Source organism: Camellia sinensis, chromosome 5, assembly GCF_055761805.1.
Source record: "Camellia sinensis isolate YWXY chromosome 5, ASM5576180v1, whole genome shotgun sequence".
Lineage (NCBI taxonomy): Eukaryota > Viridiplantae > Streptophyta > Magnoliopsida > Ericales > Theaceae > Camellia > Camellia sinensis.
In genome coordinates this window covers 135,659,296-135,671,041 of record NC_138965.1, presented here as the reverse complement: position 1 = coordinate 135,671,041, position 11,746 = coordinate 135,659,296, and the positions used below count along the sequence as shown (strand labels likewise).

The 11,746-nt window shown below is 38.5% G+C and overlaps 1 protein-coding gene and 1 long non-coding RNA gene across 2 annotated transcripts; both read right to left on the bottom strand.

The window, feature by feature from the left end:
* Positions 1-709: 709 nt before the first annotated feature.
* LOC145790217 (uncharacterized) lies at positions 710-5,208 on the bottom strand. The gene is made up of 2 exons (XM_082868019.1): positions 1,778-5,208; positions 710-1,693 (listed from the first exon to the last, which is right to left on the bottom strand). Exons 1-2 carry the CDS (start codon positions 2,261-2,263, stop codon positions 1,229-1,231), a joined length of 951 nt encoding a protein of 316 aa, XP_082724145.1. The 5' UTR covers positions 2,264-5,208; the 3' UTR covers positions 710-1,228.
* A 1,193-nt stretch (positions 5,209-6,401) lies between these two features.
* On the bottom strand, positions 6,402-10,520 carry LOC114323117 (uncharacterized). The gene is made up of 3 exons (XR_003651021.2): positions 10,341-10,520; positions 7,030-7,449; positions 6,402-6,636 (listed from the first exon to the last, which is right to left on the bottom strand). It is a non-coding gene; the product is annotated as an uncharacterized LOC114323117 (long non-coding RNA).
* Between the last annotated feature and the right edge of the window lie 1,226 nt (positions 10,521-11,746).

Here is an 11,746-nt window from a genome sequence, read left to right as displayed (position 1 = left end):
TCGAACTAAGTTGGCAATGTTTCTAAGTGAAACATGACGAGTAACTTAGACTCATTATATGGCAGAGTTGAATTACACTTGCATATAATGGAGTTGAACTAAGTAGAATTAACCTGGACTTGCCATATTGGCAGAGTCAAACACAGATTGAAACTAAGTAGATTTGCGTAAGATTAACAGAGGAACCAAGGTTGAGAACCTCGGCTAGTCTCTATTTGAATATAACTTCGGCAACAAGGTCATATCCACATGCTTAATGAGAACCTAAGTGGAACTTAAGTTCACATTAAGGGGGCAGAGAACTAGAGAATGATGCTTGGGAGTTAGAATTCACAAGTTAAAGTTGGTTTAACACTTGTTGAAATTTTCAGAAAAATTTACAAGTTGAAGTTAAACCGAGGTTATGTTGAAAGAAGTATCTACATACTTGTAGAGATTACCGGGTTGCCAAAACTTGGAAAATATGGAAGACTGAAGTCTTGGTAGAAGACAATAAGTGAAATGGCAAGTTTTAGATAAACACTTGTTAAAATATTTTTACAATGTTTTTAAGTGTTAAGGCAAGGTCAAGATAAACAAGTTGGAAGTTATAGTCCAAGGAGACTGTACAGCTAAAAGAATAAAACTGAAGACAAGCAAAATATTCCAAGTATGGAAACAATAAAGCATACAAACATACAGACACTTGAAAGAAGAAGTTGTACTTGAATTCAAAAGAAGTAAAAGGGCACTTCGGCCTACAAGAGGGATTACTTGTTCAGATTACAAAAGTGGCACGTTGGCCAAATATGAAAACTAAAAACATTGTTCAGAAAAAGTACTAAGTACAGAGAAAAAGCTTATAGTCAGACTACTCGGCGTTGGTGGCAGGCTGTGTCTCGGCCCCAGAAGACAGTGGGGAAATCTTCTCGGCAGCCTTTTCAGCCTCGAGCTCGGCGTCGATCTCTTGAAGAGTTTGATCGAGGCTCTTCTCGGCGATTGGCACCTCAGATGTTGTCTTCTTGGGAGAGGCACCTTTTGAAACCTCGTCCTCCTCATCCTAAGTCAAGTTTAGGACTTGCTCATTTAAAGTTGAAGACTTGGCCCCAGCAGGAACTTCGGCGTCACCTGCCACCTCGGCCTCTTTGTCATCGTCTTCGTCTTCGACTTCCTCTCATTCTTCTTCTTCTTCTTCCCCTCAAACCTTAGCCTCAGATTGGCTTGAAGTCAAAGGAAATGGTAGCATAAGTCAGCCTTCATCTTTGAGAGGTGAGTCCTCGGGGACAGCCAACTCCTTCAGAGCAGCCATCCAACTAAGGGTGTAACCCTTGTTGCATGCCTGTCTGACTTGTTTTTTGTATTCTTCACGGATGTCGGCTACCCCTTCGGCATAGGCCTTCTCGTCCGTCGCTTTGATCTCAGCATCTTTTATGGCCAAAGCAGTTAGGAGCTCGGCTTGGGCTTCGGCTATTTTTGCTTCGGCCTCTATTTTCTCTGCCTTAAGAACCGCAGCAACAACCTCTGCAACACCGACTTTTTCTTCGGCTTCATCTTGGGCTTGCTTAGCTGCTTTGGCTTGATTTATCAAGGATTTCATTTTGGCCTCGGCTTTGTTCAACGACTTGAGCAAACCAACAGCCTCCTTGGTCTTGTGGACCAGTTCCTTCTTCATTCCCTCTGCCTGCATCGCAAATGAGTGGGCATATTGGATTGCCTAGAAGAAAAGCAAAGAACAGAGTTAGTAAATTCTTTGAGTATAAAAATAGAGAATGGAGAGTACCAAGTGTTAAGAGTTTACCAGTACAGAATCCTGCACCATCAGAGCGAAGTTTTCATATTCGCTGACCTTGGCCATACGATTGAGGTCATTTGAAAGGAGAAATGCAGTTGAGAGGGCAACACCGACCTCAATGTCAATAGCACTATCACCAGTCCTAACTGGTTTATCCTTGATCGTAATGGATGGGGCCCAAGGGTCATCAACCTTAATTGAACCCGAGGCGGTTGCAGAGTCTGACCTCAACTTCTTTGATCTGGTAGATTTAGAGAGGTCGTCCTCAGCAGGCCTCTTCTCGGCGGCGGAGGAACTCTTCTCGCCCTCGGCCAATTTTGAAATCGGCAAGGTGTCCTCAGAATCGATCTGAGTCATCGTTGCCTTTGCTTGGGCCTTCTTCAGCCTCTTTGGCTTTGGTTTTGGCTGGGACTGAGAAGGCGAAGATTGAACTATGATGACATTGGGGATGTCGCCTAGAAAGTCATCTGCAACAGCCTTTTTGCGATCCATCTCGTCAGCGGCAATGGCGCCAGTGACTTTAGTACCGAAGTGGATCGCTGGAAGTGCAGTTGGTGGGTTGGCCGGATTGTAAGTCGACGCCTCAGTACTTCGGCATCTTCGGTTACGAGTTTTGCCTAAAGGGGGGAGAAGTGGAGCTCGACATCGGCGTTGACGCTGAGAAGGTGGAATTAGTTGTGAAGCATAAGTTGATCGTTGTTCTGCTGAGTTGGATGTTGAGGGTTGGTCAGGCCTTGGTGATGAGGTAGTTGGGGGAGTTGTTGCTGAGGGTGGAGACTTGCTCTTCTTAGGAATGTCGGAGAGGATGGACTTGTAGGTCGAGATGTAGTTCAGGAGCAGAGGAGCCTTGCGCTGATTAACAGGCAAGTCCAGTAGCCTCTTGAAGTATTTGTTGGGGAAGAATGCCTTGCGAAAGTCTTTGGGAGGCTGAGGAAGGACTGCAAGTAAAGAACAGATATTAGAACATACAAAGTATCAAAATAATAAAGGCTTGAAAGCAAGTAAAGTAACACTTCGCTCTTACCATTTCCCTTTCTGAATACTATTTAGCTTAAGGGGTAAAGGTAAAGGACATCATTTGGTGGGAATTCCCAATTACCTGAGACGATGAAATAATCGCCTCCAGCACCCTTGTTGGAGTCTGGGAGGTCGGCAATCAGTTTGTATTCTGTGGACCTCGGCTTAAGGAAATAGATGTAGCCCTTTTCTAACTTCAAGCCACACATGGTATAACAGTATTAAATGTCGGCTAGAGTAATCCTAGCATTCTCTTTGTTGGCTAAGGCAATTATACCGTTTATGACTCTATAAGAGTTAATGTCCAATTGCATCGGGTTAAGTTTATAGTAGAGAAGGACTTGGCGAAATAGGATGTCAAGAGGGAACCTAAGTTCGCACTCAATGAAGGCTATTACTGGGAAAGGCATGGAATTGTCTTTAGGCATGATAGAGTCCCCCTCCCCAGCCAACCTAAGATGAACGTCGGCAGGGATGGAGAACTTTTGCCTAAAGTATTCAAGCTTCTCTAGGGTGTCTACCCTTCACCTAAACATGCCCATGATATCGGCTAAGAGGGGCAAGGTGAGAGACTTCAGAAGAAAATGGTTTGTATAGGTTTGAGGGACCTCAGTTATAACCTAAGCAGGTATTGAGGTAAATTTTTCTGAAAATCTAAAGGTTTTTGGTTCGGTTTTTCCTAAAGATCAAGTTTCTAGAGCAAATCCCAAGCCTAAGACTAAGGAAGCAAGAATTGTAGGCAAGAATCTGGAAAAAAAAAGACACAGAAAACAGGACAAAAAGTATGATTCAGGCTCAAGAAGGTAACAAAAAAATCAAGATAGTGATGAACTATCAAGAACATTGAGGCATGTGAAAACAGTGCATATGTGTGCATAAGGACCGTGAATCAAAAGCAGATTGAACAAATAAAAATCCCCAAACAAAGCATGCTTTTGTACGCAAAGTGATGGAATTCAAAACACGAACAAAATTTATTCAAGAATGTGAATGCATTCATGGAAGTAGTGTACAAAAACAACAAAGTTCGAAGTCAAAACTAAAAGGAGGGAAACAGTGACTTACTAAAGAAAATGAGGCCGGTATTAAGTACGCCGAAGTCAGACGGTGGCAGTGAACGAAAAAGAACAACAAATACTTCGTCGGAGGAGGTGAACGAAGTGGTTGCAGGAAGCTCGAAGAAGGCAGCAATTGAGGTAGGGGATTTTTAGAGAGAGAAAAACTTGAAATCTTGGAATGAACGAGGGTGCAAAGGTGAAAACACGGAGAGAGAGAGAGAGAGAGGTGTTTTTGACCAAAACACGAAAAGGCGGCAAAACCGCAATTAGTGTGCCTAGGACGACGTGTCTGTCAGGCGGCGTGTGCAGAAGAGACGCGACCTGATGGCACGTGTCAGGTACGGTTCAATAGGGAAAAGTCGCGTGGCAAAAATGGTTGAGTTACTGTGTGTGACAGCTCATACGCGTGTAGAAACTCTTGGAGTTCTTGATTTAATGAAGCAAAGACCTCGTCTAGGGTAACGATCTTGGTCAAGGAACTTGAAAAACTTGGCTCTTGGTTCTAAAGCATTGAAAAAACACACTGAAGTCTTGGTCATATAGAGCGGACGTGTAATGACCTCGGAAGCATTGACAAAACACACTGAAGTCATGGTCATATAGAGCGGACGTGTAATGACCTCGATAATGAAGAATAGAGCAAGCTTAGCCGACATGCTACATGGTCAAATGATATAGGTTCCATCACCTCAGGATGCCGAGGTAATAGAACCTAGGGGGTTGTTGTGGGGACATATTTCTTGAATAACAACACGTGGCCAAGGTGGCACCGAAGTGCCAGCCGAGGTGCCACATGTTCTGGTCATGACACCGAGATGATCTCGGCTAGGCCGAGGTTATCTGCGCAGATACCGGAATCCAAGATAAACAGATAAGCTATAAGAGTCCTAGAATGGGGGAGGACCTTAGCCTGGATAAGGATAAAGCTCTTAGGGAGTTTATCTTTATCTATGGGAGAGTCCAGGATGAGCATTGGGCTAGAGTCCAAGGGAAGGTAGGCTTTTGCAGGGATCAAGTTAGTGCTGACTATAAAAGTAATGCACCCTCATGGGTCTAAGGTACGCTTTTGTACTCTGACTAGTGTGTATAAGCACTATTTGCTATCTTTGAGAGATAATTGAGTACAGACTTGATCGTCGGAGTGCCCCCGGGTGGACGAACCACTGCCGGAGTCTTATCTTTCTATGACAGGTCGTTCGGGCGCAATCTATTCTGCCGGTGTTCTCCAGGTGAGTACCTGTTTGGCAGTGTGGTCAGAAATCAACACCCACAATACTCTTAACTAATGACATAACAAAAATTTTTACAATTGGAACAATCTTAATTCACATTTGTTACCATATAAACAACGTTACATCATACTCTAAGATTTCATAATATTTCTTTTAATGTCGTAAATTTGAGATTATTAGATAACATTGGACTATCCCATTTTCGTGTTTTAACTATTGGGGGGATGCTTCTCTTGTACTTCTTCTACTGCTAAACATCCATTAAGCACATGCATGCAACAATCAACAAATGCAAAATGGACAAGCATTAAGTTTTAAATAAATATATTTTTAAATGTCAAAATAAGTTAATCAAAGGAAATCAAATATAAAATTATAACTTGGTTAGTTAGAGTAAATAATAGCTAGTAAAAGTCATAATTTAATGTTGAGAAAATTAGTAAGATTGGAGATCAATAATTTTTATATCCAAAACAATGGTGCCAGAGGAGTGAAGGTAAAGTGATTCCATCAAGAGTCAACCAGACAAGTAGGGGCTTGATTGTTAACAAATTAAATTGCCATGTGATTCAAAAATTAACTATTATATTTCCAATATGTAAACAAATAAATTAAATAAATAAAAATTATTGAGTCATTCACTACAACAAGTTGGGTCTTGAATGACGATTTTTTTTTTTGGCCTCTAAAGAGCTAATTTTGTCACTACAGATATTTGTGAGGAAATATTTTCCTCACCGGTTTGGTCTTTGAATGTTTTTCACTAAAAACCACCGTGACGAAAAATAAATTTGTCACCAATGAAATTACTTCAGTGACGAAATTTTTTGTCACCAATAAAACAATATTTTGTCATCAAAAATCTTCATTTTCGTCACCAAATAGTTATTCAGTAGCATATTTATAACTTTAGTTGACGAATAAATTTGCCACACATGTTGATCATTGATGAGAAAATAATTTTGTCACAGTAAGATGTAAAGTTGATGAAAATTTTCATCTCCAAAAGTCATACAGACGAGAAGAAATATATTTCGTGACAAAAATATATACACGTGACGAAATTTTTTGTCACCATACAACAAAATCAATGTAAACTTTCATATATAAGCTGCAATAAATTTTGTCACAAAAAAATATTTATTAGCAACGAATAATCACTTTGTCATAATAATAAGTACAAATGATGAAACAAATTCGTCACTAAATTTGTTCCATATTTTATATTTCAATTTAAATTAGTATTTCACAAATATCCCTACTCATATCCCAATAGCCTTTTAAATGTACTAAGAAATCCACTGCTTATTATACACCACTCCAGAAAAAAAATTCACTAAACAGTTTATATTATAAATTAAAATATATCCATCAAACAACTTTAATAATAATCCATTAAGTATAACAGAAAAATTATCAAAGCAAATTCCAAAATGAACTAACGTGGAGTCCACAAAAAAAAAATCAACACTCGATCTTGATTTGAAACTAGAACTAAGTATCAGTTCAGGAATTTCTTGATTTGCAAGTATGCTTCTAAACGTCATCAAAAACCAATCTGCAAAGAAAATAAACAAGAAAAACACTAACATATTATTAATTACATTGTATAGACCTCTCTATCCATGTCAATACAAATTGTGTACACAACGAGTCTAGCTTAACAACTAGAAGTTCCTTTGCACGTGGAAAGCTCCTATTAATTATGTTACTAACTCAGAGCAACTCCAACATTGCCTAGCAAAAATACACAAAGTTTTGTCTCTACTTTGGTTAGTATGTAATTTAACAAGGGTCATGCTAAGTAAGAAGTAACTAATGAATCTATCTTAATTAAATACATCTTCAAACTTGTTAAACCTTAGTTAATAATTAGTGAAACTGTTGTGCTTTAACTAGTATATACTAACCAACATTAGAAAAATAAAAACATAAAACAAGCAAGACTTACCAAAATGGTGATCTACAAATTCATAGGATACCTCCTCCTCTAAATTGTCCTTTGAAACCTTGTTTCTTAAGAAACTCCATGATGCTTGATGTCATCTCAAAATTCCCCTCAAGCGACTCATTCATCTTCCCTATCACACTATTTTGTGCTTGAATTTCTTCTTTTTGTGCTTGAATTTCATGTTTCCTCTTTTTGTGATTGAATTTCCTCATTTTGCTCTTGTATTTCCATCTGTAGATGCCTCACATAGTCACTGTCAGTCAAAGCACTGGTAGTCCTGACAGAGAAGGAAGGCCTCAACCCAAGTCCTTTAACATATCCCAACCTTCACTTGAGCGCCTTCACAGATAGCTCCTCTGGAGTAATTGGAACCATGCCGCGTTGGGAGTAATGTTCAGTTTGGATCTTTATCATATTATCCTATCATTTAAAAAAAATAGAAAAGTGAATAAAGATACAATAAAAATTGAAATCATCCTAACACAAAAGGTAAATATACATACATAATTCTTTTCGCACTGTGGAGAAACCCACTACTTTGTGACATCATTAAAGTGTGTGGATTTGTAAACACATGGCAACTCTGGAAGTTGGCCCCCATTTGCGCTTGTCTGATTTTTTTTTTCAATTATCAGCTGCTACTCAGCTTTTGACATAATGCAGTGTATAAATAAATGAACATAGTGCATTAAAAAATGATAAAAAAAAAATTGGGGTATTTTGAGAACGGTTGCAAAAACTGGAACCAAGAAATCAACCATTAAGTGTTCACGAGTGTGAATATAAAGTGGTTCAATATAATTCCCCATCACAAAAGCCACAGTGAAATCTGTAAATTACCATAAAAGGTTGAAACTATAACAAACAAATTATATAAGAATTTCTGGCAAGTCATCAAGGGCAAGGTATATCAAAGGCCACTAAATTTCATTGTCATCAAGCAGTCTGGTCATAAATGAAACATTAATCAAGAAACCAAATATTCTGCTAGTCTTATTTCCTAGTAAAGCACTCCATTCACCAAGCAATTGCAAGGTAGCTACCAAATTTGAAATAAATCCGTCTCCAGCCTAACTACTTTGTACCAGACTATCTAAACATTTCATCATAGGAAACCATTTAGAAAGAAAGCAATCCAAGCTTCTGAAGTTCTCAATATAATGGTCTATAAAAATCGTCAAGGCAGAAAATATTTACAAAACGCACATAAACAACTAAAAAAGTCAAAACTCTTTTTTACAGTGAAATCAAAATGAATAAACATGGTTAGAAAATATCGACGAGTCAGGATTCTAAGGATGTCTAAATGGATAACGAAGTTGAATGCTCCATCCTACCTATTTGCATACAATTGTCCAGTAACAAATATGTACCCAAGGGGGCAATGGGTTTCCTAAAAAGACGAACATAGAAATGAAGTGAAATACCAATGTGTCATGTGAATACCTAAACTGATCTGCATCAATTATCAAGCAGTATTTCATTCCACAGATGTTGCACCCTTTCTGTCTCGCTTTGTGGCAGAAGTAGAAGTTTTACACAATGTAGAAGATGAGTAATTAAGGCGGTAATTGACTAGTGAAGGCCCAAAAATGCTAAATTTTCCAATACTGCTGAAAGCTATTTCAGCATCAGAACGCCTTTTGAAGACCACTTTAGCACGTTTGCTCTTCTTCATGACCTCGATGACTAATTCATTCAAAGGTCCATAGCGGCTAAATATCTCATTGAGAATTGATTCAGAAGGGATAGATTCCAAGTCAGTGAAGTTCAAAATTAGTGAACATAGCAGCTAAATATCTCATCCATGTCACCTGCTGATTTTCCCTCAAATTGACAATCCACAACAGCAGTTTCCTGTTTATAATCCAATTGTATACGCAACTCAAGGGTTGCTTCTGGTTCAATAGTGGGGGCGCTCTTTTTGTTTGGGACCTCAGGTTTAACTAGTATTTGCTCTTCTTCGGTGTTGCTTTGAACAATCATGTCAATCTAATAAGAGTCTTCCATAACCTCAACCCTAGATGTTTCTGTAGTTTCCGATTTAGATAAGTTTTTCCTAATATGCTTGCCAGACACTTTCTTGGTTAATTTTTTGTGTTCTTGTGAAATGAAATTCTCTAGGCATAATGAATTCCTGAAATTGGAGAAAAAACTAACACTAGAAAGCAACAAGTTGTTTTTCATTAGATCTCTAGCAGACACAGAGAGTTGTGAGAGTATCTCATCCAGAGAAGGGTACTCCACTTGAATGGCCTCTTTTCTTTTGGATTTCTCAAAACTAGTCCTGGAAAGTCTTTTGTTTCTTCTATTTTCACCTACAGTTTTTTTAGGATGAAATTTGTTTTCTTCACTAATTTTCGTCACCATATATATATATATATATATATATATTCACAATAAAAATATTTACAAGAGAAATTCCAAAAAAAAAAAAAAGAACCAACCAATACACTAACAACAATTCCACAACACATATCTAAAAGAGTTGTTAATCTTCATAATTGATATCCAAACACAATAACTAACAATCATAAACCACCTAAACAGATAGATATCCAGAGAGCAAGAAAGATTCAAACTTGCTTGTGATAGATATAGACATAAGTAAGGCCACACTTTTACCACAGTAGTGACAGTCAAATTGAAAGTTCCAGCACCCACACAGGATAAAATCTGTCTTCCTCTTCAAAGAACAGAATGAAACCAGAGCAAAATTCAACTCTCTCTTTCTCTCTGTTCTCCTCCTCAAATCTTCATCATTTTCTTTCATTTTCGTTTCATCATACCCACAAGATCAATGTCTTTCACTTTCTTAACTCAAATAAAGTAAACCCAAATATATTTACGAAATTTTTGTTAAAATAAAATAGCAAATTTTTATCCAAATCAACAATAAAGCCATATTATGCTGTTCAAATAAATTTGTGAAGATTGAAAACCCATAAAATCAGAAATGTTTGAAAACAACACTAGTTATACCCATTTGTTTTCCTCAGACTGCATTGCCAAACATGTCGCAGTGAAAATTTAAGAGAATATATCGATGATGAAGCGTCCATAATTGAATTGTGAAGGGGTTTTGCAGCCCGAGTCGTGTCGTCTCATTATACCCAAATTAGTGTTTGACCGGTGGGAAAATGCGCTGTGTGAATCGATCATTCTTGCTTCTCAGAAATTTTACTGTCCTTTTAAGGACTGTTTGGCTGTGTTGGTTGATGATGGTGGTGAGGTTGTGACTATCTGAGTGCCCGAATTGTAACTCAATTAAATCGATGCAATACAAGAAAAAAAATAGAGAAAAAAGGAACCTGGGTTTGATGCAGAGAGTGGGGCCCTGTTTATACAAGAAGGGCCGACTGTAGTGTAGACGTTGAAGGTGGAGTAGTAAGGGCAAAGAGCAATGGCGGAGGGGTATTACGTGCATCTGTTTTGATAGAAAAAGAGAGAGTTGATAAACAAAAAAAGAGGCAAAACAGAAAAGAGGCAAAACAAAAATTAAAACCCTATTTTGAGAGAGAGATGATAAATAGAAAAGGGGTAAAAAAAATTAATACCCTATTTTTTTAATTTTTTTTTCCCACTCAATACATCAAAATTTTTCTCCTAAAATTAGTGGCAATATTATTTCCTCACTAAAAGATCTCAAAAATATAAAAAATTATTAATGACAAAAATATATTCCTCACAAATAATTTTATAATTAGTGACAATTTTTTTTCTCACCAAAAGTCTCAAAATTTTGGCGCCACCCAAACAAATTAGCGGGAAAATTTTTGATGACGAAACTTAATCTTTCCTCACCTAAAAAGAAGTATTTATTGACAAAAATAAATTTTGTCACCTATTATTTTTATTTTTTTTATTATATGTGACAATTTATAAATTTCTCACAAATCATTCTTATTTAGTGACGGAATTTATTTTTTTCACTAGCTTTCGTTACCATAGGTTACTTTTGTTGTAGTGATTCTATATATATAAATTGATTTCTTCACCATATTTTTTTAACGCTATATATAAAGGTAGTAGAATCCATATTAGTAAATATACATGATGTGCGGGGAGCAAATATTCAGGCGAGCCCGCAATCCTTGCTTCCGAGCTCCGATTCTATCCGATCACCTGCGTGCACAACGGCGGTGAGCTACCCGGCGGTGTGTGGTCGAAAAACCCCTCCGACGCTCAAGTTAGGCACACACACAAGGATAGAGAGAGAGAGGACTCAGTAGTGTTTAGTGTTTATCTCACCAAAATGTCATCTGCCTCAGCATGGGGGACACAGACTTACTTATATACCTTCTGCGCGCCAAATCCACTCCCATTCGTCTCTCGACATGTGGTGCTTCTATTCCAATTATCAGCACAAATCTTGCTGAACATCACCTAACCCAACTGCCAGCCCACTCTACTGGGAGCTCGGCAACCGGGCTGCATCATCTCGGCTGTAGTTGGCCGTGTTATATAGCTGGCCAGAGCGCCCCGCTCGCCGCTCTCCGCTTCGACCGAGCTCGGGCATATCCCGGCATCGCCGAGCTCGGGACAGCTACGCATGTTTTCCGTGGGCCTTACTGCTGAGTAAACACATGTAACTCGGTCCGACTTTGTCTTTCCTGGCGCCGGACAACCCATTCGACAGGCTTCGATATGAAGAAGCTATGTAGCTCGGTCAAACCACGCCTTACATTAACCGAGCAGGATCTTTCAGGACAGGGCC